Raw genomic sequence first — 19,132 nt, 5'->3', positions numbered from 1 at the left:
TCGTGTCGAGATCAGTATCGTATTTTTAATGCAAAAATCGAAAAATTCCGCGTCTGGAACATGGAATTCGTCAGAAAATATGCATAAAATACGAGATTTTTCAAACAAAAGCACAGATATTAAAAACGGTATCGAACCGATAAAATCAAAAAATAATTCTTAAAATAAATTCACTTTTAACAAAACTTTAATATGAAAAAGAAAGTATTTCCATAAGAACGAAACAATTGATGCGAAAAATACCAAGAAATGAGAAAAGAGAACGACAAGTCTTGTGAATGAGATTTTGGAAATTGGGGGGCGGGGGGCGGTGGGAATTAATTTTAATAAAATATTCCGCATATGAAGAAAAATGTTAAAAATGAAAATCAGAACAAAAAAAGGAAAAAAAGAAACAAAAATCGCTTACAACTCAATAAAGCCTCTAGAAAATTATATAAACTGATAAATAATCTCAGAATATTTTTGTCATGACAATAAACATTGATATTAGAACCGTATTCTTCTGTGATATCCTCTTTCAGTGTCCTCTTGATTTTGACGCAGTGCTGCTTCAATTTCTTCGAGACATAATTGAGCGTGTAAACGGACAGTCTCATCACGATCCGTTCGATGAAGTTGACGAATTTCGCGGTGAAGATCGAGAAGATGTTCTCGGAGAATCTGAATTTTATAAAATTTTGAAATTTTTATGGAAAATTATTTTTTTGTTAATGAGAAAAGCGTTAAAAATGACCCCAAACGTCACACTGGAAAGTTTTAAAAAATTTCCAGAAATTGAAAAATTTTGAGCCTTTAGGAAAATTTATAAAAAATATTATTGTGTAAATAATTCGGGTCATTTTTAACGTTTTTTGGTTTGTTTTTTTTAGATTAAAATTTCTCCGAGTATGAAATTCGCTTAGCCGTTTTGATTTCTGTTTCAGCGAAAAAAAACCACTCACAGCCAGCATATCTCTACCAGTTGATTGTAAGCTATGACGAATGAGATCAGCAGCCGAACGTCTAACAAGTGGCGATCGATCGACTCGAATAATATTGACAATTTTATGGAACACCTGTCCCAACCATTTCTCGGATCCTCGTCCACGAGTAGCAATCATAAGATTTCCAAAAGCTCCACAACTGCTGGCACGAAGAATCTCTTCTGGTTCATCGATTCCTTTCATGAAAAGTGTGGCGAGTCGATCGAAATAGGTGACAGAAATCTCTCCACGTGCGAGCAAAAGTTTTCCAATCGCTTCAGCGACTCTTCCAACACGAATGATCATTTTAGTGTCTTTCTGAGGTTGATTTGACATCTCTTCATAATATTCAATTGTATCCTCAAACATGTTCTTATTGTAAAGTCCCATTTCACAGAGACAATTGATTGCAGACAAATATACGTATGAATCATCATCGGCGACCATATCTGAAAGAAATAGAGAAAATAATTATTTATTTCGACACTGAAATCGAATATACCTTTGACAGCATCAAATACTCCATATTCGAACAACCTCTGACAGTGATACGTTCTGTTTCGGAATACTCTAGCAATTTGCATTAATGCTCCTCCTTTGATAGCTGGCTCATCGTCATGAAGCTCTTCAATCCACTCATTACAAACGTCAACTTGTTGATTATATCGTTGGCGATCGGTTCTTTGTGGCAGAGTTGGTGCGTTGACTTGATTCACGTCTGGAAAAAATATGCAAAAATGTTTCTCTTTTCAAAAAATCAGAGGCAGAAATTATTTGACCTACCAATTTTGAGATCTCTGAGCAGTTTCTTAGCTTCGTCAACAGCTAAATTAAAAGAAACATCTTCGGATGGAAAAGCGTCAGCAGCTTTTGTAAAGTTTGCCATGGCTTCCATGGATCTGATATGAACATCGTGCATTCGAGTTGTTGTTTGAGTCAGCATGAATACTGTGCTGATCATTGGAAGACACATTTTTGCAGAGTCTCGGCTGCACTGAAATGGAAAAAAATTAGCAATGGTTTTAGAAGGAATACGGAATTTTGCGATTTTCACTCCTGTTCTTGAAGCGGCCGATTTTCTTAAATTTGATTGTTTTTGCATTATTTTTGTACTGGGTTCCTCCCGTTTCTTCAAAATTTGATTCATTTTTATATCTTTTTATATGTTTAAACAATTGCCGATTTGCCAGAATTTTTCATTTTCGGCAAATTGCCGATTTGCCGTAAATGTTCTTAAAAAATGTGCAAAACCGATTTTCCGGCGAATTCGGCAATTTACCCGTTTGCCGGAAATTTTCGATTCCGGAAATTTTCAATTTTCAATTCCGGCAATCTTCTGATTCTCGTTTGTTGCCCCTTTGCTACAGTACTCCTCAAAGGTCTGAAGAATTTATAGAAAATCGTTCGCTTCGAGACCTTTCAAGGTGAAAATCTTAAAATCTCGTATCTGGACAATATTTACCTCAAATTCTTTCTTCTCTGTCGGCGTCATTCGAAAAACATCGACATTTCGTTTTCTATTCGCCATACGCATAAATTTTCCAGTACAATTGTTAAGGATGGACTGAAAATATTTAATTTATTTAAATATCTCAAATTTTAGCGAAAATGCCAACCTCGGCAATTCTCAACAATTGAACACATTCTTCCTGTGAGAAACCAGAATCTTGAGCCAAATTTATGATTCTCTCAAAACATGCTCCGACGACAAGATGCGCATGGGATGATGAGAACAACTTTGCTCCGTCCAATTGTACAAATCTAGCTTGATCATCTTCTCGCTCTTTCTCGGAAACTTTCAAAAAGTCATCCAACGCCATATTCATCATCTCTAGAATTGGGCGAATTTGTGCCGATGTCAGAACATTGTCGATGACGAAAAATGCGGTTTCAAGGCGACGAGCTACACCTTCATCAGTACTTTCAATTCCGTGAAGCCACATTTCATCGAACGGAGTGTCTGAAATTAGAGGAGACTTTAATAGAAAACTGGCTCAATTGTCAGAAATTTGGATTTTCCGGTAATTTCCAACTCTCAGATAATTTTTGAGCGTTTTTTTTTTCAAAAAAATAAAAACCAACCATTTCCATTGCTATCTCCACCAATTTCCTGAATTTTCGATGACGTTACAAATTTCTTTTCCAAAGCAACACGATGTGATGGTGTCATTACAAATTGATAAATTATGTATCCAATACTCAAAACACTATCCAACGCCGATTTTAAAATATCTTTAATATATGGAATTTGTTCCACGCAAGCGAATAAACATGTAGACAGCGCACGAGTTCTCTTCACATCAGCCGACAGTTGCAGCTGTGACAGAAGTTGAAGATTTCTGATGAAATTCGGTGAATAGTTCTCCACTTTCTCCGAATGCATGACCGTTTTATCCTGAATTTTCTTGTCCAGCACCTCCCAGAAGTTCAGAATTTTGTCGAAAACCGTAAGATTTGCGTTGAGAGCAAAACGAGTGTGAAGCTCTTCGACATAGTTGATGAACACGTTCAGAGTATTTTGCTCGGGGATTTTCTGGCTCCACAAGAGTTCGAAGAATTGATTCGAGATAATCTCATGATAGTTCAATGGGTGTCTGAACATTTTTGGAACAGTTGCCAAATGCCAGGAAACTTGTTTTGTCAATGGTAGATTGTCGGTCCATGTATCTCCAGCTGAAAATAATTGGAATGATTTTTGTGATTTAAAATTTCGAAAAAATTGGCTTGAAATCTCCAATTTTACCAGTTTAGCGGTTATTTAGGCACATTTGTCCCCTATTCAGCGTATAAACAACCCAAAAACTGGGAATAATCAATTAAAAATCAATTTCTAACAGTTGCGGCATAAAATTGGATATTTTAGCTAATATGTCTTTTAGAGGAATCGTTACGAAATTCGGGTCATTATGAAAAATTATTGATTAAAATCAATATTTTTTGATTTCATTTGGTAATTTCCATCACAAAATGCAGAAAGTCTCACCGCGTTCACGATAATACTGCAAAAGATACGACAATCCATCTTTTCCGACAAGAATCTTTGTCATCTGTTTGCCACAAGCAACTTTCAACCACATCGGCGTCTTTGCTGTCTTCTTATCCTGCGTCAGAAACATCAAAGATCCGAAAAGAACGTCAATTTGGAGTTTTGAGACCAGCTCAGCGAAGTTCAACTCGTATTTATCGATTTTCAGCTGAAGAAGCTGGAAACGAACGGCGAGCACATCGTCGATGAATTTTGTCAAGAATTGACCGATGAGAGATTCATTGCTTTCCAGAAGATTTATGATCACTTTTGCAGCAAACTCAAGCTTTTCAATACACGTTTCTTTGTTTCCATCGTATAGTTTCCACGATTTGATGAATGTACTGCGTGAGGCTGCTCCGAGTCCGGCACCGGGCTCCATAAATGGCAAGATACCGGTGAGCAAGAAGAATTCGAATGATTTTCTCACAAGTGTGACATCTTGAAGTGACAAAAGCTGGTATTCGTCGGAGCAGTTCGCACGTTCTGATTTGAGCAAATTCGCAAGATCAAGATAAAGACCTCCGAGAATTTGAGAATAGTAAATTCTGACATCGGCATTGACAGTTCTAACATCATCAGAAGTAGATGGAATTGAATCTTCGTTTGGTGTGTCTACATACTTTTCAAACAGATCCTGAATACTTAATATAGAGAATTTTTAATTTAGAAAAAACCTCACCTTCGGGCATTTCTTCACCAGTAGCTCAAACGGATCATTTTTCCATGTTTCTGCTGAAAAAATATGTTCATTCACGCGACGCAATTAAAGAAATAATAAAATTTTATCTCGAATTACATTGCAAATCTTATTTAAATATAAATTTATAGATTTTTTTTCGACATAAATCGTGTCGGAGCAATAAAAGGCCACAACAAGGAGATAATTATTGAAATTTACATACCTGGAGGAGTTATCAGTTCGGATATCATATGAATAAGCTCATTTTTGGTCAGCATTGTGCTGAGCAAGCTGAAAATCAATAAGAGTGTTCAAAACTGCGGCAAGAAAATGTTGTCCGAGTGGAGTACACGCGCCACTTCTAGGCCACGGCCACCTCGGCCAGGCTTGATTTTTTTTTCGTTGTTTCGAGGCGTTTAATTTATAAATGAATGTTTATATTTATTTCTGAACATGAGTCATACAAATTTAACACAGATAAGAATTTCATTGATGAATCAATATTCTTCGAGACCATGTTAATAGTTTTGGATGCCTCACACTTCCCGATTTGGATTTTAAAAAAGTATTTCTTTTGTGAGAAAATGTCCGTTTCTGAGACAAATAGAAAAAAAAAAGATTTTTCGTAAAAGGGAAACCGATTCGAACGGGTAGGAAAACAAATGTTTTCGATAAATTTCGGTGCAATGTGAAATTGGACAAGGAGAAAATCAATTAATACATGTGTTTTAAAAAAATAGTGAGAATAATTAGGCAACACGGCGGAGAGTTGGTGCAGCTTTGAAACGGCGGTTGTTTTGTCTGATGACATGAACCAGAAGAATCTGATTCAGGAAGTGGATGCTGAAAATAGTTATAGTAAGATTAGGATGACGCGGAAGATGCACGTGAGCCCGTACCAATCATATAAGCAACTGAGAAGAGAAAAGTGGCCGTTCCTGTGACAGTTTCATTATGGAATCTGTTCTGATCATCCAAAAGGTTTCAATAATTAATGGTGTCGATTACTTCAACCTACCGTGAAAAATACAGACATGCGGCATCCGAAAACTGTTCTTGACAAAGATCCGATCACTGGAATGCTGTGGAACACGAGCAGGATTTGCAGGATTCTTGGGATTGTGTATCCGAAGGTTTCCCACAATAGATTTGGATACATGTAGTTGATCGCGTAGACAGCAATACATTCCAATAGGTGAGCATAGATAGCGAGGTACAGAATATCACAGATTAGGCGGAAAGTGCTGCGATGCTGGTAATGAAGTCCGAAGAAGAGAGGGAAGGTGTTGGTGCGGGCTCTGTAGACAGGATTGGTCTTGACTGGCATTTGAATCTTGATCTCCTTTTGAGCATCTGGAGGTTTGCTCGCCAAGATCTTCGAGGGGATGGTCATGATGCTTTTGTTGCTGAAAAACATACATATTAAGATTTAAGATTGGAGCAATTTTCGTTGCAAGAATACGGTTCCCGGTCTCGACACGACAATTTTTGTGAATCTCAAAAAGAGTGTGTGCCTTTAAAGATTACTATAATTTAAAACCACTCTGCAAAATTTCCACTAATTGGCGTGACCTGAACTTGCATGCGCGTTTAGGTTAGAAACTACAGTATTCTTTATGGCATAGTCGTGGCGAGACCCGGTACCGTATTTTTCTAGGAGATATCGCAACACTTCGAGTATTAAATGCAAGGCTTTGCGGTGGCTCTCAGTATATGCAGAGGGGGAATACGGTAATTATAACGATCTCAAAATAAATATTTGAAAATAAAAGTACAGACTTCAAAACATCTGAACCAAAGGCGAGTGTCAAAGGCAGAAAGTGAATGTCTGTTCAACAACCAAGGCGCCATGACCCCTTACTCCAGGCTCCACCCACTTGGCCCTCTGGACACACCCCCATTTAGAGAGAGATCATGGAAAAGTGAGAGACTGACAATGAAATACTGTTGCAAAGAGAGAGAAACTGGATGTGTAGAGTGATCAAGACAATCACGGAGCTATGACTAACTAGGTGAAGTTAAAAAAGGAGTATTGGTAGTTGAGAATCGGAAAATTGCCGGTTTGCCGAAAATGTTAATTTCCGGCAATTTCCGATTTGCCGGAAATTTTGATTTTCGGCAATTGCCGATTTGCCGTTTGCCGAACAACAATTCGCCGGAAGTTTTTAGAGGGATTTTTTATAAGACGGAAACACTTAAAACTGGGCCTTTTGACTTTTTTTTTTCATTTTTTAAAAATATATTTTCATAGAATTTGCTAATTTTTCAAAATAGATGTAGGAACATTCATAGGATGCGTACAATTTTGCCGATTAAAATTGAAAATCTGAAATTTCCAAAAAAAAAGTATGCAAAGGCACAGTTTCCCGAAAATTTCAAAGCAGTCTGCCGATTTGCCGGAAATTTTGATTCTGGCAACTTGCCGATTTTCCGGAAGTTTTCAATTCCGGCATTTTGCCAATTGAATTGGGAATAGTTATTTCCTGTCGAAAGTTACAGTGGTTGAGTTGTAAATCTAATCGAATCTTGACAATGTTTTCAATTTTTATTTTCAAAAGGTTCCTCTCCCTTTTCAAACATAGCCGCAGACACTAGATAACATACAAAACAGCTGCATTTCTGTACAGTTGGCACCTGTTTTCCGTACCCTCAAAAGACACATAGAATGGGTTATCGAAGTGTCTAGATTCGAAAGTATAGCTGAGCAAATAACTTGTTCTGAAGACAATTTTATTACGATTTTGGAAAAATTGAGCAAAAAAAGGTGTAGGGAAAAGGAAATTTCAAAAATACATAAGTTTCAGTGGAAAATTTTAAATTTCAAGAGTAAAACAGCAGTAAAACAATCAGACAACATTGAATGCATTCATTTCCACAGGAGCATCTTTTTTTTCAGATTTGATCACACGAATCACGCTCCGCGCCAAGAACATTTGAATTGCATAAACTGAAAATATTTCTTTCCTATAGAATCTAGTCTCATTCATGAGCTCAAAAACTCACACCCGGCATCCAAAATCAAAGTGAGCTCAAAGAGAATACAGTAACCAAGGCGTTGAATAAATTCCATTTCATGAGTGTCACCATGTTCCATAACCAATCGAATCTGTTCTGGAGCTCCCGTGTTGAACTCGAAGATTATCCAAATAGGGCCCAGTGTAGCGATGATTGTAGAGACAAGAAGGAAGAATGTCTGAAATGTAAAAGTTTCAGTTTACAAGAGCTTTGGCTAGCTAGCTAGCAGGTGAGCGCAGGGGCGGCATCAATGCCTGCCTAAAACCTGGAGCGTCGCGCCGTTCTAGATTTATTTTTAACTTATCTAGTTTGCGCCGATTTTGACTTTTTACATAGTTTTTCGTTTAGTTTTGAAAAAAAAACTAATTTGAACAATTTTAAAATAAAATGACCTCAAAAACGAGAACAATATTTTTTGTTGATACGTTAAAATTTTTATAAAAATACTGTATTTTGACAAAATGCAAAGTCTAAACCGCAAGGCAGGCAGGCCTTGACGCTCCTATATTAACCCTAGATTTAAGCTATAATTTTAACTTACCGAATACGCCTTGATGAAGGAAAATACGGAAAGATTGTTTGAAACAGAAGCATAAAGTGGAATCCCATTGAAAATCAAACAAATTGGAATATGAATTGTGTGGCGTACCAATCCATATTGTACCAAATATTCCAATTTTGTGACGTCAAATGCAATACTTCCAATGACAAACATGAAGAACCAGACACGAAAGTCAACTTTTTGAAGTCGACGGAAAATTGAAACATTTTCAACTCCAACGTCCATTTTTTCGTAGGCAACTGTGCACATTTTCAGAGAAGAAGAAAATAGAATAAGAATAGACCGATGAGTAAAAATGAAAGGGAGGACCAACAGTGCGCGCGCGCGCGTTCGATAGTTGTTCCCTGGGAAATTGGGTGGCAAATAATGTATCGACTAGGTTATCTAGACTCTCGTATTATTTGTCGATGTGGGGGTACATTTGATAATCTAGTAATTGTAAACTATCGGAAACGAGCATAACTTCCATTAACAGATATAATAAACTTTTACCCAAACTCCAAGTTTCTTGAATTCTAGCAAGGAAGAAGTTCAAATAGAAACATATGCCATTCGTAACCTTATGTTCAGACAATATATATTATGCCACCACAAAAATTTTAGCGGCAAAACTTAACTGTGAACACCTGAAAAATCATTATCCCGGTCTGAAATACTTAAAATGCCTTTTTAAAACTAGTTTGGAGGCAATTTTAATCCAGAAAAACATATTTTGAAAGTTTTTGATGAAAAATTTTGGGATTTTTTTTAAAAGAAAATGTAATTTTTCAAAAACTCAAATTTCTGTTCTAGGTTAAACAACTTTAAAATCATGAACAATTCTGCAAAAAACTTGTTATTGGAGCTATTCTATCAGTCTCCAAGCTAGTGAAAAATCTCCTGAAATTTTCAGATGGTACATAATATATTTTCAGGGTTGATTTTAGCCATTCAAATTTTTGTGGTGACTTAGTCCGAACATAAGCATCATCTCCGTGTAACTTTTAATCTGGTTTGTCTTTTCTGAGAAAAATTACTAAAAACCTTGCTATGTCTGCATTTTCTCCAAACATTTTGTCGCACTGAGAAGGGCTAGATATTTTGCAAAACTGTAAAGAATTTAACAAACTTTGAAACTAAAGAAAATATATTTAAATATTTATTTGAAAAACTTATAAAAAACCGAATCATTGGGAAAACCACGTGAACAATTAACAAGTTTTAATGAAAAAATAAATTGAATTGTATTAAAAAGTCAAACTTCGCAAACTGTAAGCTCCTTCCTCTTTTCTATCAACTCCTTGAGTGTCCATTTCTGCATCATGAATTTTCTGCATCATGAATAAGCTACACATATTGCGCTTCAAAAAAACTGAGAATTACCAAATGCCAGAATAAAATTATAAATTACAAGAACCATTATTAAATATTCTAGTAATCCTTGCGTTTCTGGAGGATCAACGAACAGCCAGACGATTAATGCAGAACTAGCCCCAATCGCTACAACAATCCCATACTTCTGTAAAGTTTTGCAAGTTTTACTATTTTAAGAATAAGTTCAAATTCTTACCGAACACTTCTGAGCACATTCCAAAGTTTTCACATTAGTTGAGCTTGCTGAATAATACATTAAAATATTATAGAAAAGCGGAATAGATAGGAATCCGAATTGACTGGAAATTATCATTGCTGGGAATGTGGCAACCCATCCCAACATGGCAAAGCACTCAACACCTTTTTGACGCTCATCGAGGCTATAAGCCCGAGGTGGTGGGGAAGTATAATTGATCTTGAGAGCAGGAACCGATTGAGATCTGATGAGTGGGTTTTTGTATAAGTTCATTCTCGAAAATAAAAATCAATAGAAGCAGAGGGCGAGCTGCTGTATGGAAAATGATAAAAACGCCGAGGAACGAGGCGAAGACCCTGCAGGACAATAAACCGTTATGGGAATATTGTTCAGTTTTGAATGATACATGAATTTACATGACAATAATCAAAAACCATTCGTGGAAACAAATTTATTGTACAGTTTATAATGTGTTAATATGATTCCGCTCGATGTTCCAAATTGATATACCGGTTTTTAAAATTAGTCTTGCACTGAGATGTATCTTCTGGAGATTTTGTTTAATTTATTCCACAATTCTTAGAATAAAAAACCGCATTCAGAACACCAAATTTGTCAGTAACATTAACAACATTCTGATAAAAATTTTGGCGAAAAAAAACTAAATGCTAGAGGGGAAAACTTCAAAAAAGTTCTGGAATGTGTGAGTAAGTTCGAGAAACTTCTGGACTCTTTTAGGAAGTCTCAATAATATCTGGAAAGTCTCATAAGTCCCTGGAAGGTTCTGGGAGGTTTTAGAAATTTATAGAAATATTTAGAAACATCCGGGAACTACTATTAAAATATGAAATATCTAGAAGGCTCTAGAAACTCTAGGAAAAGTGTGCGTATTTCATTAAGAACATTATTTATTAAATTGAGTATCGTTATCATTGTCAAAATTGGAAAAGGTTTGTAATGGAAAGAATCAAATAATGAATTCTAGATCAAATAGACTGAGTTTCTCTTCTCTCTGACTTGCTTCTGGCGCGTCGAATGATCAAGTTTGGCGTTGAGAGTTGCGTTGAGAAGAGCGAATTGGACTCCGATCACTGAAAAAAACGTACATTTATAAGTTTTCTGACAAACTAGAATGCTTTAAACTTACCAAAGACCATGCAGACGAGAACCATTTCAATACCGAATCCGTATTCAATTTCTTGTCTGAAACGACGCTCTTCGCTCGACTCGTAATTGATGAAATCTTTGAAGACTTTCCATTCGTGTGGATAATTCATGTATCTTTGAGCTTCTGATGCAAAGTAATCGGTGAGAAAAATTGGAATGACGATTAGGAGAAAGACGTAGAGAATGAGCTGGGAGCACTGAAAATAGTTAAATGTGATTACTAGCAACTACTTTAAAAACCTGCTTACCGTGATGATCCAGGTAAGAATCAAAGTGCAAAAGTCCTGAGTGATGGCAGAAATCAAGACGATTGTATTGATAGCCAGCGTGACCAGAACAAATGGAGTTTCCTTTGTGTGCCATGGACGTTCAAATGCCAAGTAGAAGACGAAGGAAAACTTGGCGAGAATGAAAATCTGAAGAGCCAGCCCCGGGGCGAAGCGTTGAACGCGATCGGATAATGTTGGTTTCTGATTGAATAGAGTGCCGAATCTCATTTGAACATTCTGGCTGATCTCGTTCACCAGCTCGTCCTGGGAAGTATCCATTGATGCCATTTCCATGTTTAAAACTGAAGTTTGAATCTGAAAAGGAGGGAGATTGTTAGAATTTAGAAGGAAAGACTGTGCGATATTTATGAGCAAGAGGAAACAGGAAAATAAATGAAATAGTTGAAAGGAAAAGTTTTATTTTTTCTCAAAATTCCAATAACATCATGTGGAGCCTTTCAGATAAAATTGATAAAGAAAGGGAGCTAATGGTCAAAGAAAATTTCGAAATGATACGAAAATCATTCAATATTTCTTCTGGAAAAGTAAAGAACGACAATGAATAGAAGGGAAATGGTTGGTCTTGAAAGAGATAGAACGCTGAACGGACTAGGACGCTCTGTCTTACAGTGGTTGTAAAAAGGTGGAGATTAGAAGAATTGTGCACATGGGAAATCGCAAGGTCGTCTAGGGGCAATCGATATCAAATGTTTGGAAATTAGTCTTGCAACCAGACAAGAAACAAAGGAAACAAGAGAGAAAAAATTAAGGAAACAAGAAACACAACATGTTCCAGAAAAAATAGAAAAAAAATACTTTTTGAAATTTAAACGTAGTCTAATCTGGGGTTTGATGGTTTTTCCAAGGAAAATTTAAACTACTATTAGCGAGGAAAAAATAAAAGAAAAAATCCTGCTCTAATCAGCATATCGGAAAACCTGTGATGATCATGAGAAAGCAGATCTAATATGGGATACAATATGAAACATGTTTTATGTTGTTGGAATTTTTGCATCTCCCGTTCTTGTGATCTACCGATTCCGCCAAGTTGAACTGACAACGAAAGGAAATATCTCGCATTGCCAGATTAAACTTTGAACCGTCAATTTTTATCTTGCTAATACTCCTGTAGAAAATATCACAAAACCAAAAAAAAAAGAAAAATTAAACGAAACTCGGATAAATGATGAGGTAAATGAGACAAAAATAAACGCTCTATCAAAACATCTAATTGGCGGGCCATGCAAAATGAACAAACAACAACAGCGAATAAACGATATTGATTATGTTTTACAACCTTTTGACGCAGCAATGCGATCTCGAAGAGAATGGTGTGTCTGTCTCCCGTTGTGCTCTGCGCTGTAATAAAAGTGATGCATTCGAATAACAGACTGTCCGTGTTGATGAACCGTACAAACAAAGGAAACTTAGAGAAACACTCACATAAACATATCCAAGGGTTCAAGAACTTCATAACGTTCTTTAACATCTACTTAGAAGTAAATGGAAGTAATTTGATGGGACTCAAAAAATTATAAGAATACAAGCTGCTCTTTTTTGCGGAATTCAAGAAAACCCTAGAACATTCCATATTTTTTCAAATTTTAAGCGCTTTCATTATCGCCCACTAACATAAAACCCAAAATCCCTCCAAAGACAAGAACTCAATTTTCCCAAACTACAGTAATCCTACTGTACTCCTACTGACATTTTTGAGCCAAATTTGGAAAACAAAGTTGATATTATATATTTTTTAAGTTGAATTTTTCGTAGCGTTTTGCACTTTTCAGTTTTTGCTTTCGGTATTTCAGCATAGGTACAGCATTGTTTACAACTTCTGAAATAAATGCACATTGACATTCTACCAACTTTGTTGGATCCATTTGTTTCATCTAAAAGAAAACGTCGCGCTTAGAAGTTCACAGCAATGGAAACGACAAACGATTCCCATATAGGGTTCTAATCGAATTATAATTTTTCCTACAAAGGTCTTCTCTGAATGTAGATGCTCACTATAGCTGCTATCATCATGAAGAGCGCCTTGGTGAGTTTTAATCTATACACTTCCTTCTAATTAATACACAAATTCAGATAGTTTTGCTTTCAATCAGCATTGTTCTTGCTTTTTGCCCCGGAGGGCACTGTATGTTCTATAAGATGCATGATTGTCGTGATGGATGTCAGATCGGACAATATTGTGATAGAGGAACTTGTAGACCACCACGCCGTGAAGAAGATTGGTCTACTCTTCAACATGACTTCATGAAGCATATGAAATTCGGAGTAATCTGCCTTACCGACGATGATTGTGGAGATAATGCTGTATGTATTGGGAGGAAGTGCGTCGTGAAAAATGGATTCAGTGGAAAGTTTTCTTTTGGAACTCAATGTCCAAATGGATACAATTTCGTTGATGGAAAATGTGAGCAGAGTAGACATTTTGCACCAAGTCCAATGACATGTCCGAAGGGTACCGTTTGGGTCGGCGGTGTCTGCAAACCTTACAACCGGCATTCGTTCTTCTCTGAATACTGAATAAGCGACTTTGACGTCCATTAATGATTCCATGTTCTAAATGAGTTTGGTGTTGCTATAATAAATATTTTGAAAATTAAACCGGTATCTTAAGAGCAGTTGCTTTGAAAAATTGCAGCACAATAAGGGGGGAATGGAAAAATTATTAAAAACTCTCAAGAAAATTCAAATTGTCATCTCCGCTGGTACATTTTTTATTATTTCAACTCTTTGACAAAAGAGCTCACAGAAGAATTGTATACAAATTTGAATGCTAATTGTTCTTTAAAAGAAAAACTTCTTTGTATTGGAAAGGTCAACACTCACTTACTACTTTTAAAATTCAATTTTTACCGTACTCTAGCACCACAAATAAAAATCCCATTAATTCCCAAACGGACGGTTTTGCAAAAAAAAAGTACAATGTGAGCACACATGTGAATAACACTTTTCATGGGGTACTGTAATGATCAATTACTTTGGCAAGCCGACTAGTACGGCAAATAATGATGAGATTTTGGAAAAGAAAGGTTGAAAATGGAACTGATGTGATTTTTGAAAAAGGGAAGGGGTGCTGAAAATCAATACAATTTCCAGAAAGTTTTCAAGAATCCAAACATTCTGGAGTGTTATATATCAGGGGTAGATGGCAATTGCCGTTCGGCAAATTTTTTGTTGACAAACTCGGCAAATCGGCAAATACCGGTTTTTGCCGGTTTGACGGAAATTTTAATTTTCGGTAAATTACCGATTTACCGTTTGCCAAACATCAATTTGCCGGAGGGTTCTAGAGGGATTTTTTAAAAGACGGAAAAACTTAAAACTGTTCCTCTTTGAAGTTTTTCCCGTTTTCTCTAGTTATTTTCATAGAACTTGCTTACTTTTCAAAATAGATGTAGGAACAGGGTGCGTGCAATTTTGCCGATTAAAATGTAAATTCGGAAATTTCCAAAAAAAAATGTGCAAAACCAAAATTTTAAAATTTTCGGCAATTGCCATTTTTCCGGCAAATTCGGCAAGTCAACAATTTGCCGGAAGTTTATTATTCCGGCGATTTGCCAATTGCCGATTTACCAGGAAAAATCGTTTGCTGCCCAACCCTGATGAATATCACAAATTTATTGTTGACACCCGCAGTCGCTGGGGAGTCAGACCCAACGGGTGAGAACGGCGAAAGCTTGTATTCGCGCGGAGGACACGGAGCATAGACGAGCGGCGGATGACGATGAGCGGTGCAGAGGGAATAACAGTACACTTTTAGATAAATCCAAGTTTATTATTGAATAAATAAATGGAATTATCAACGGGAACAAACGGATGACGTGGGGACGGGTGGCATCCGTTGTGAAACGTGTGAAGACTGAATGAGTTGGCCTAAAAAGGCATCTGAATATTTGTGTGGATTTACGGGAGTACGACGCTCCGCAATAACGCGAGTGTGCGGGGGGGGGGGCGCACTTGCATTAGGAAATACGCAAATGGCGGTAATTCAAATAATAATATTTAATTAATTAAAGAATGGAATGTTTCTGAGTGAACGAATGGAACAGAGAGTGAGCGACTCATGCGGATGGTGATTGTGGGTTCGTGGGTGAACCTGACCAAGCGCCTATATCCGCAAAGTTGGGACGGACGGGCTCTGCGGAGCCCAAGTGACAACACTCCGGGGGGGAGGGCAGAGGCTCGACCATGACTGACAGACTGTGTACATAATTGATATAGGGCGCCTTGGCCTTTCGAGGAATGTAGTCTCGGGTTCTACCTGGTGGAAGGTTGGCCGCGGCGTGATCTGATGATGAATCAGGAGTCGTCGTGTGAGGATCTCTGTATCCAAGTACATTGTCATGGAAGTCTGGATTAGGCATGTCGGAGTCGATGCCGTCAAATTCCAAAGCAAGAAGTCCAAGGGGGAAGTGGAGCATCTTGACGTTCATACGGGCTGATAGAGTACGTGATTTTGCGATGAGTAGCATTGTCTCGTATTGTTCGTTCGGGGTACTGCAGAACGCATCGAGCGGGAATGTTGGCCGTCGTGTGCGATCTTCGCAGGTGTGCTTTTCTGCGGCCACTTTTTTGTCTCCTGGTGAGTTGAGAGAGTCTGATAATCCTTGGAAAGTAGGATTTTTAAGTGAGATAAGCTGGCATACGGAGAGTAGGTAGCACTTTTCGTTTGCTTTGAACCTAGCGGTGCGAAGTTCGTTCGCGTGATTGGTTCTATGAACTTTCGCAATGGAAGGCCTCTTGAGGTTATTGGGGTCCTTCCAAGACTTGCCCGGAAACATTGAGCACCTGATTGGTATCATTCTGTTTACGATTTTTGATATATTTAAGAGAGAGTGTGTGAAGGCTATTTCTCTCTTGGGTTGGTGATCAATGTCCAAGATGGAATTATCTGTAGACAACGTATAGATGATGTCGCTAGAATCCCAGACGTAGCCCAAGAGTTTGATATTTCTGGACTCTGCTCTATCTTCGCGAAGAAGGTGAGCCATGATAGAGCTTATATTTGTAGCAAACTCGCTCAGGTTGACATCGCGCTGTGGGGCCTGCTACTTCTTGGCTTGAGCGCCTTGCAGCTGTTGTTGTTCCTAAAGAAATGAGGGTGGAATTTCATTAGGATGTTGGCTATATCTCACCTTGCGGCGCTGAGTGCCGGCCAGATTGTCGGTGACTCCGACTTCCAGGCGGTTTCCACAGAGCTTCACCTTGTCCTCTTCGGGCTCTCCATCCGACATAGTGGAAGCAGTCGGTTGTAGCGTGTCCTGATTGGATGCACAACTGGCAGATGCCCTGCAATTAAAAGCTCTGTTGGAGAGGATTTGTTTTACGCTGAAACCTCCCGAAGAAGAAATTAATTATTCCATGGGAAAATTTGAAGATGGATTCCCTGTGATCAGCGAATTTTTTGATTTTTGAAATCGCTGTGGGATTTTGAATTAAAATCTTACGTGGCTTTTGTATCCTGCATAAGGTTGGCCAGAAGTTTCGGGAAGTTTGACAACTCGTGTTGGGACCTTCGTGCTCCTTGGCTTGAAGGGTGACCATGAGCTGGAGCCTTGGATCCATGACGTTGATATCCTTGTGAAGGATGGACATGGCGCTCGTGAAGATCCTTATGAGCATTGCGGCCTTCGGACTGAGCAGAAGTTAAGTTCTGCAAAGGAGTTTTATTATTTTCAGGAAAAAAATTGGCGAGAGGTTCCCCTGCGACCAAGGTTTTCTTTTACGTTTTTGAGATACGATATTTGAAAAAATAAAATCCTTACATGGCTCTGTGATCCGAGAGAAGGGTGGCCATGGACGTCCGAGCCAGACGATGCTCTTTGGGAATCCATTCTGCGCTCGTGAGGTGAAGGCTCAGCGGTGGAATCCTGTAAAAGAAGTTAATTATTTCGGAAAAAAATAGGTCAGGGGTTCCCCTGCGACCAAGGTTTTTCTTTACGTTTTTGACAATAACGAAATAAATAATTAAGTTCTTACCAAGTCGGAGGAGCCGCTTGAAGGGTTGCCTGTTGGTTTGGACGGCTTGACAATGCCGAATGGGGGTCTTGAAGACATTTTCCGTCGAGCAAGTAGTTTTCTGAAAGAAAAAACGAATTAATTACGAGTCTCAGGAGGAGGAGACGTAAAAAATCGACGGAAAATGTTTAGATTTAATAAAAAATCATTAAAATGCAAAAAGAAATGCGAAAAATATTCGAAAATCGACGAAAATCATGACGAAAGATTTTGGGATTCGATTTCGAAATTGCGAGTGTGCGGTTGCGCGTCGCGGTGTACACAGAATCTGTGCATACACCGTTGCGTACCGTACTCCTCGAAGAATCTTAATTCCAACTGTTGAAGGTTTTGAGAGGTGATTCAGTGGATTTTGTGATGGAATCGTTGGAAAAAAGATAAATTTGCGGAGATATCGAGGGAAAATTGAATTTTCAGATCATTTTTATCGAAATTTTGTGCAAAAACGAAGATTTTGGAGGAAATCTCTGCTGAAAAGAGATAAATCGACGAGGATGGACCCGCCACGCGGTTTTCTTGAGAAAACAAGTCCTTTGAACACGAAAATGACGACAAAAATGCGATAAATCGCAATTTGACTTCAGCTAATCCTAGAAATTGCATCATCTGTCGACATAAAATTATCTAAACGCGGAAGGGAGGGCCGAGCAGAGACATTGAGCCTAGATTTCAGATTTTGACTGAATTTTTAGCACATTTTATGACGAAGCAAAGGGAATTGAGCTGAAAACGACGAAAAATGGGTAGTTTCATCGAGATTCTTCAGAGAAGGATGCTCCGGGGGGAGATTCTCTTCAGAATCGAGTTTACGCAAGATTACGCAAGATTTTTTGACCAATTTTAGCTATTTTAACGCGGAAAACTCGTGATTGAGAGCGATAAAAGGCTAATGATACCAGTTGCGAGTGTGATAATCGAATTGGAATCAAGATTACACGTAGAAAATCCAGATTCGTGTGTGAAAAAACGAAAATGAATTGGAGGACGACAAATATTCGAAATTCGAGCGGGAGAGTCGAAATTTTTTCGAAAATTGACAAATAAAACCAGATTTTGAGCATGATAGAGTCAAAATTTAGCTTTTTATGACTGTAAAGATCCATTTTCGAATGGGATAGTCGAAAATGAACCTAGAAAAGGCGATAATTGAAAGAAATCGACTTACCTCTGACCGCTGGAAGCCGCGCCACGTGCCTCCCTGACTCTGGATCCGTTTCCGGCTCGGAACTTAGTGATTCACGAGCCGGTTAGGTCGATGCACCAATGTTGACACCCGCAGTCGCTGGGGAGTCAGACCCAACGGGTGAGAACGGCGAAATGTGTGTTCGCGCGGAGGACACGGAGCTTGAACGAACGGCGGATGACGATGAGCGGTGCAGAGGGAATAACAGTACACTTTTAGATAAATCCAAGTTTATTATTGAATAAATAAATGGAATTATCAACGGGAACAAACGGATGACGTGGGGACGGGTGGCATCCGTGGTGAAACGTGTGAAGACTGAATGAGTTGGCCTAAAAAGGCATCTGAATATTTGTGTGGATTTACGGGAGTACGACGCTCCGCAATAACGCGAGTGTGCGGGGGGGGGGGGCGCACTTGCATTAGGAAATACGCAAATGGCGGTAATTCAAATAATAATATTTAATTAATTAAAGAATGGAATGTTTCTGAGTGAACGAATGGAACAGAGAGTGAGCGACTCATGCGGATGGTGATTGTGGGTTCGTGGGTGAACCTGACCAAGCGCCTATATCCGCAAAGTTGGGACGGACGGGCTCTGCGGAGCCCAAGTGACAACATTTATGGGGTTTTTGAACTACTATAAAATATCTTTTAAAAAAATGCCCACTGATATTTTTCC

General features: G+C 38.2%; 7 protein-coding genes across 7 annotated transcripts; 1 reads left to right on the top strand and 6 right to left on the bottom strand.

Moving 5' to 3' along the window:
• Positions 1–171: 171 nt before the first annotated feature.
• ekl-6 (RTP1_C1 domain-containing protein) lies at positions 172–4,968 on the bottom strand. Its single transcript, NM_066833.7, has 10 exons — positions 4,896–4,968; positions 4,673–4,725; positions 3,949–4,627; positions 3,048–3,638; positions 2,582–2,925; positions 2,428–2,529; positions 1,749–1,959; positions 1,468–1,683; positions 945–1,414; positions 172–663 (listed from the first exon to the last, which is right to left on the bottom strand). Exons 1-10 carry the CDS (start codon positions 4,948–4,950, stop codon positions 490–492), a joined length of 2,895 nt encoding a protein of 964 aa, NP_499234.2. The 5' UTR covers positions 4,951–4,968; the 3' UTR covers positions 172–489.
• Positions 4,969–5,136: 168 nt separating this feature from the next.
• T16G12.12 (Serpentine receptor class gamma) lies at positions 5,137–15,761 on the bottom strand. Its single transcript, NM_001330965.3, has 4 exons — positions 15,511–15,761; positions 5,691–6,078; positions 5,572–5,638; positions 5,137–5,515 (listed from the first exon to the last, which is right to left on the bottom strand). The coding sequence occupies exons 2-4, from the start codon at positions 6,063–6,065 to the stop codon at positions 5,502–5,504; spliced, it is 456 nt and encodes a 151-aa protein (NP_001317782.1). The 5' UTR covers positions 6,066–6,078; positions 15,511–15,761; the 3' UTR covers positions 5,137–5,501.
• On the bottom strand, positions 7,391–8,508 carry T16G12.13 (uncharacterized protein). The gene is made up of 3 exons (NM_001379877.2): positions 8,229–8,508; positions 7,676–7,865; positions 7,391–7,619 (listed from the first exon to the last, which is right to left on the bottom strand). Exons 1-3 carry the CDS (start codon positions 8,496–8,498, stop codon positions 7,519–7,521), a joined length of 561 nt encoding a protein of 186 aa, NP_001366810.1. The 5' UTR covers positions 8,499–8,508; the 3' UTR covers positions 7,391–7,518.
• T16G12.8 (uncharacterized protein) lies at positions 9,476–10,071 on the bottom strand (the record flags this gene model as incomplete). Its single annotated transcript, NM_001379876.1, has 3 exons — positions 9,476–9,589; positions 9,646–9,747; positions 9,799–10,071. 3 exons carry the CDS (start codon positions 10,069–10,071, stop codon positions 9,476–9,478), a joined length of 489 nt encoding a protein of 162 aa, NP_001366944.1.
• Positions 10,689–11,555, bottom strand: T16G12.4 (DUF2700 domain-containing protein). The gene is made up of 3 exons (NM_066831.5): positions 11,214–11,555; positions 10,946–11,162; positions 10,689–10,889 (listed from the first exon to the last, which is right to left on the bottom strand). Exons 1-3 carry the CDS (start codon positions 11,526–11,528, stop codon positions 10,780–10,782), a joined length of 642 nt encoding a protein of 213 aa, NP_499232.1. The 5' UTR covers positions 11,529–11,555; the 3' UTR covers positions 10,689–10,779.
• T16G12.10 (EB domain-containing protein) lies at positions 13,240–13,850 on the top strand (the record flags this gene model as incomplete). The annotated part of the gene is made up of 2 exons (NM_001268129.2): positions 13,240–13,278; positions 13,326–13,850. 2 exons carry the CDS (start codon positions 13,240–13,242, stop codon positions 13,767–13,769), a joined length of 483 nt encoding a protein of 160 aa, NP_001255058.1. The 3' UTR covers positions 13,770–13,850.
• Positions 15,004–18,752, bottom strand: T16G12.3 (Nuclear receptor corepressor 2). The gene is made up of 6 exons (NM_066830.4): positions 18,433–18,752; positions 17,229–17,328; positions 17,015–17,119; positions 16,697–16,902; positions 16,385–16,538; positions 15,004–16,336 (listed from the first exon to the last, which is right to left on the bottom strand). The coding sequence occupies exons 2-6, from the start codon at positions 17,304–17,306 to the stop codon at positions 16,298–16,300; spliced, it is 582 nt and encodes a 193-aa protein (NP_499231.3). The 5' UTR covers positions 17,307–17,328; positions 18,433–18,752; the 3' UTR covers positions 15,004–16,297.
• Positions 18,753–19,132: the final 380 nt, after the last annotated feature.

Source organism: Caenorhabditis elegans, chromosome III (assembly GCF_000002985.6).
Source record: "Caenorhabditis elegans chromosome III".
Classification (NCBI taxonomy): domain Eukaryota; kingdom Metazoa; phylum Nematoda; class Chromadorea; order Rhabditida; family Rhabditidae; genus Caenorhabditis; species Caenorhabditis elegans.
The sequence above is the reverse complement of the archived record's forward strand: the minus strand, read 5'-3'. Positions and strand labels throughout refer to the sequence as shown.

What these genes read in the sequence shown, in the direction of transcription:
- T16G12.12 (NM_001330965.3), bottom strand. Translation starts at nt 6,065, where the DNA reads ATGACCATCCCCTCGAAGATCTTGGCGAGCAAACCTCCAGATGCTCAA. An exon ending in GCATGTCTGTATTTTTCACG is followed by an intron (nt 5,639 to 5,690) that starts GTAGGTTGAAGT and finishes TTGGATGATCAG; the next exon opens with AACAGATTCCATAATGAAAC.
- T16G12.4 (NM_066831.5), bottom strand. Translation starts at nt 11,528, where the DNA reads ATGGAAATGGCATCAATGGATACTTCCCAGGACGAGCTGGTGAACGAG. An exon ending in TTCTTACCTGGATCATCACG is followed by an intron (nt 11,163 to 11,213) that starts GTAAGCAGGTTT and finishes AACTATTTTCAG; the next exon opens with TGCTCCCAGCTCATTCTCTA. An exon ending in TCTCGTCTGCATGGTCTTTG is followed by an intron (nt 10,890 to 10,945) that starts GTAAGTTTAAAG and finishes CGTTTTTTTCAG; the next exon opens with TGATCGGAGTCCAATTCGCT.
- T16G12.3 (NM_066830.4), bottom strand. Translation starts at nt 17,306, where the DNA reads ATGTCTTCAAGACCCCCATTCGGCATTGTCAAGCCGTCCAAACCAACA. An exon ending in CAAGCGGCTCCTCCGACTTG is followed by an intron (nt 17,120 to 17,228) that starts GTAAGAACTTAA and finishes CTTCTTTTACAG; the next exon opens with GATTCCACCGCTGAGCCTTC. An exon ending in CTCTCGGATCACAGAGCCAT is followed by an intron (nt 16,903 to 17,014) that starts GTAAGGATTTTA and finishes ACTCCTTTGCAG; the next exon opens with AACTTAACTTCTGCTCAGTC.
- T16G12.13 (NM_001379877.2), bottom strand. Translation starts at nt 8,498, where the DNA reads ATGTGCACAGTTGCCTACGAAAAAATGGACGTTGGAGTTGAAAATGTT. An exon ending in CCTTCATCAAGGCGTATTCG is followed by an intron (nt 7,866 to 8,228) that starts GTAAGTTAAAAT and finishes TTTACATTTCAG; the next exon opens with ACATTCTTCCTTCTTGTCTC. An exon ending in TTTGATTTTGGATGCCGGGT is followed by an intron (nt 7,620 to 7,675) that starts GTGAGTTTTTGA and finishes AAATATTTTCAG; the next exon opens with TTTATGCAATTCAAATGTTC.
- ekl-6 (NM_066833.7), bottom strand. Translation starts at nt 4,950, where the DNA reads ATGCTGACCAAAAATGAGCTTATTCATATGATATCCGAACTGATAACT. An exon ending in GCTCAGAGATCTCAAAATTG is followed by an intron (nt 1,684 to 1,748) that starts GTAGGTCAAATA and finishes TATTTTTTCCAG; the next exon opens with ACGTGAATCAAGTCAACGCA. An exon ending in AGTATTTGATGCTGTCAAAG is followed by an intron (nt 1,415 to 1,467) that starts GTATATTCGATT and finishes TATTTCTTTCAG; the next exon opens with ATATGGTCGCCGATGATGAT.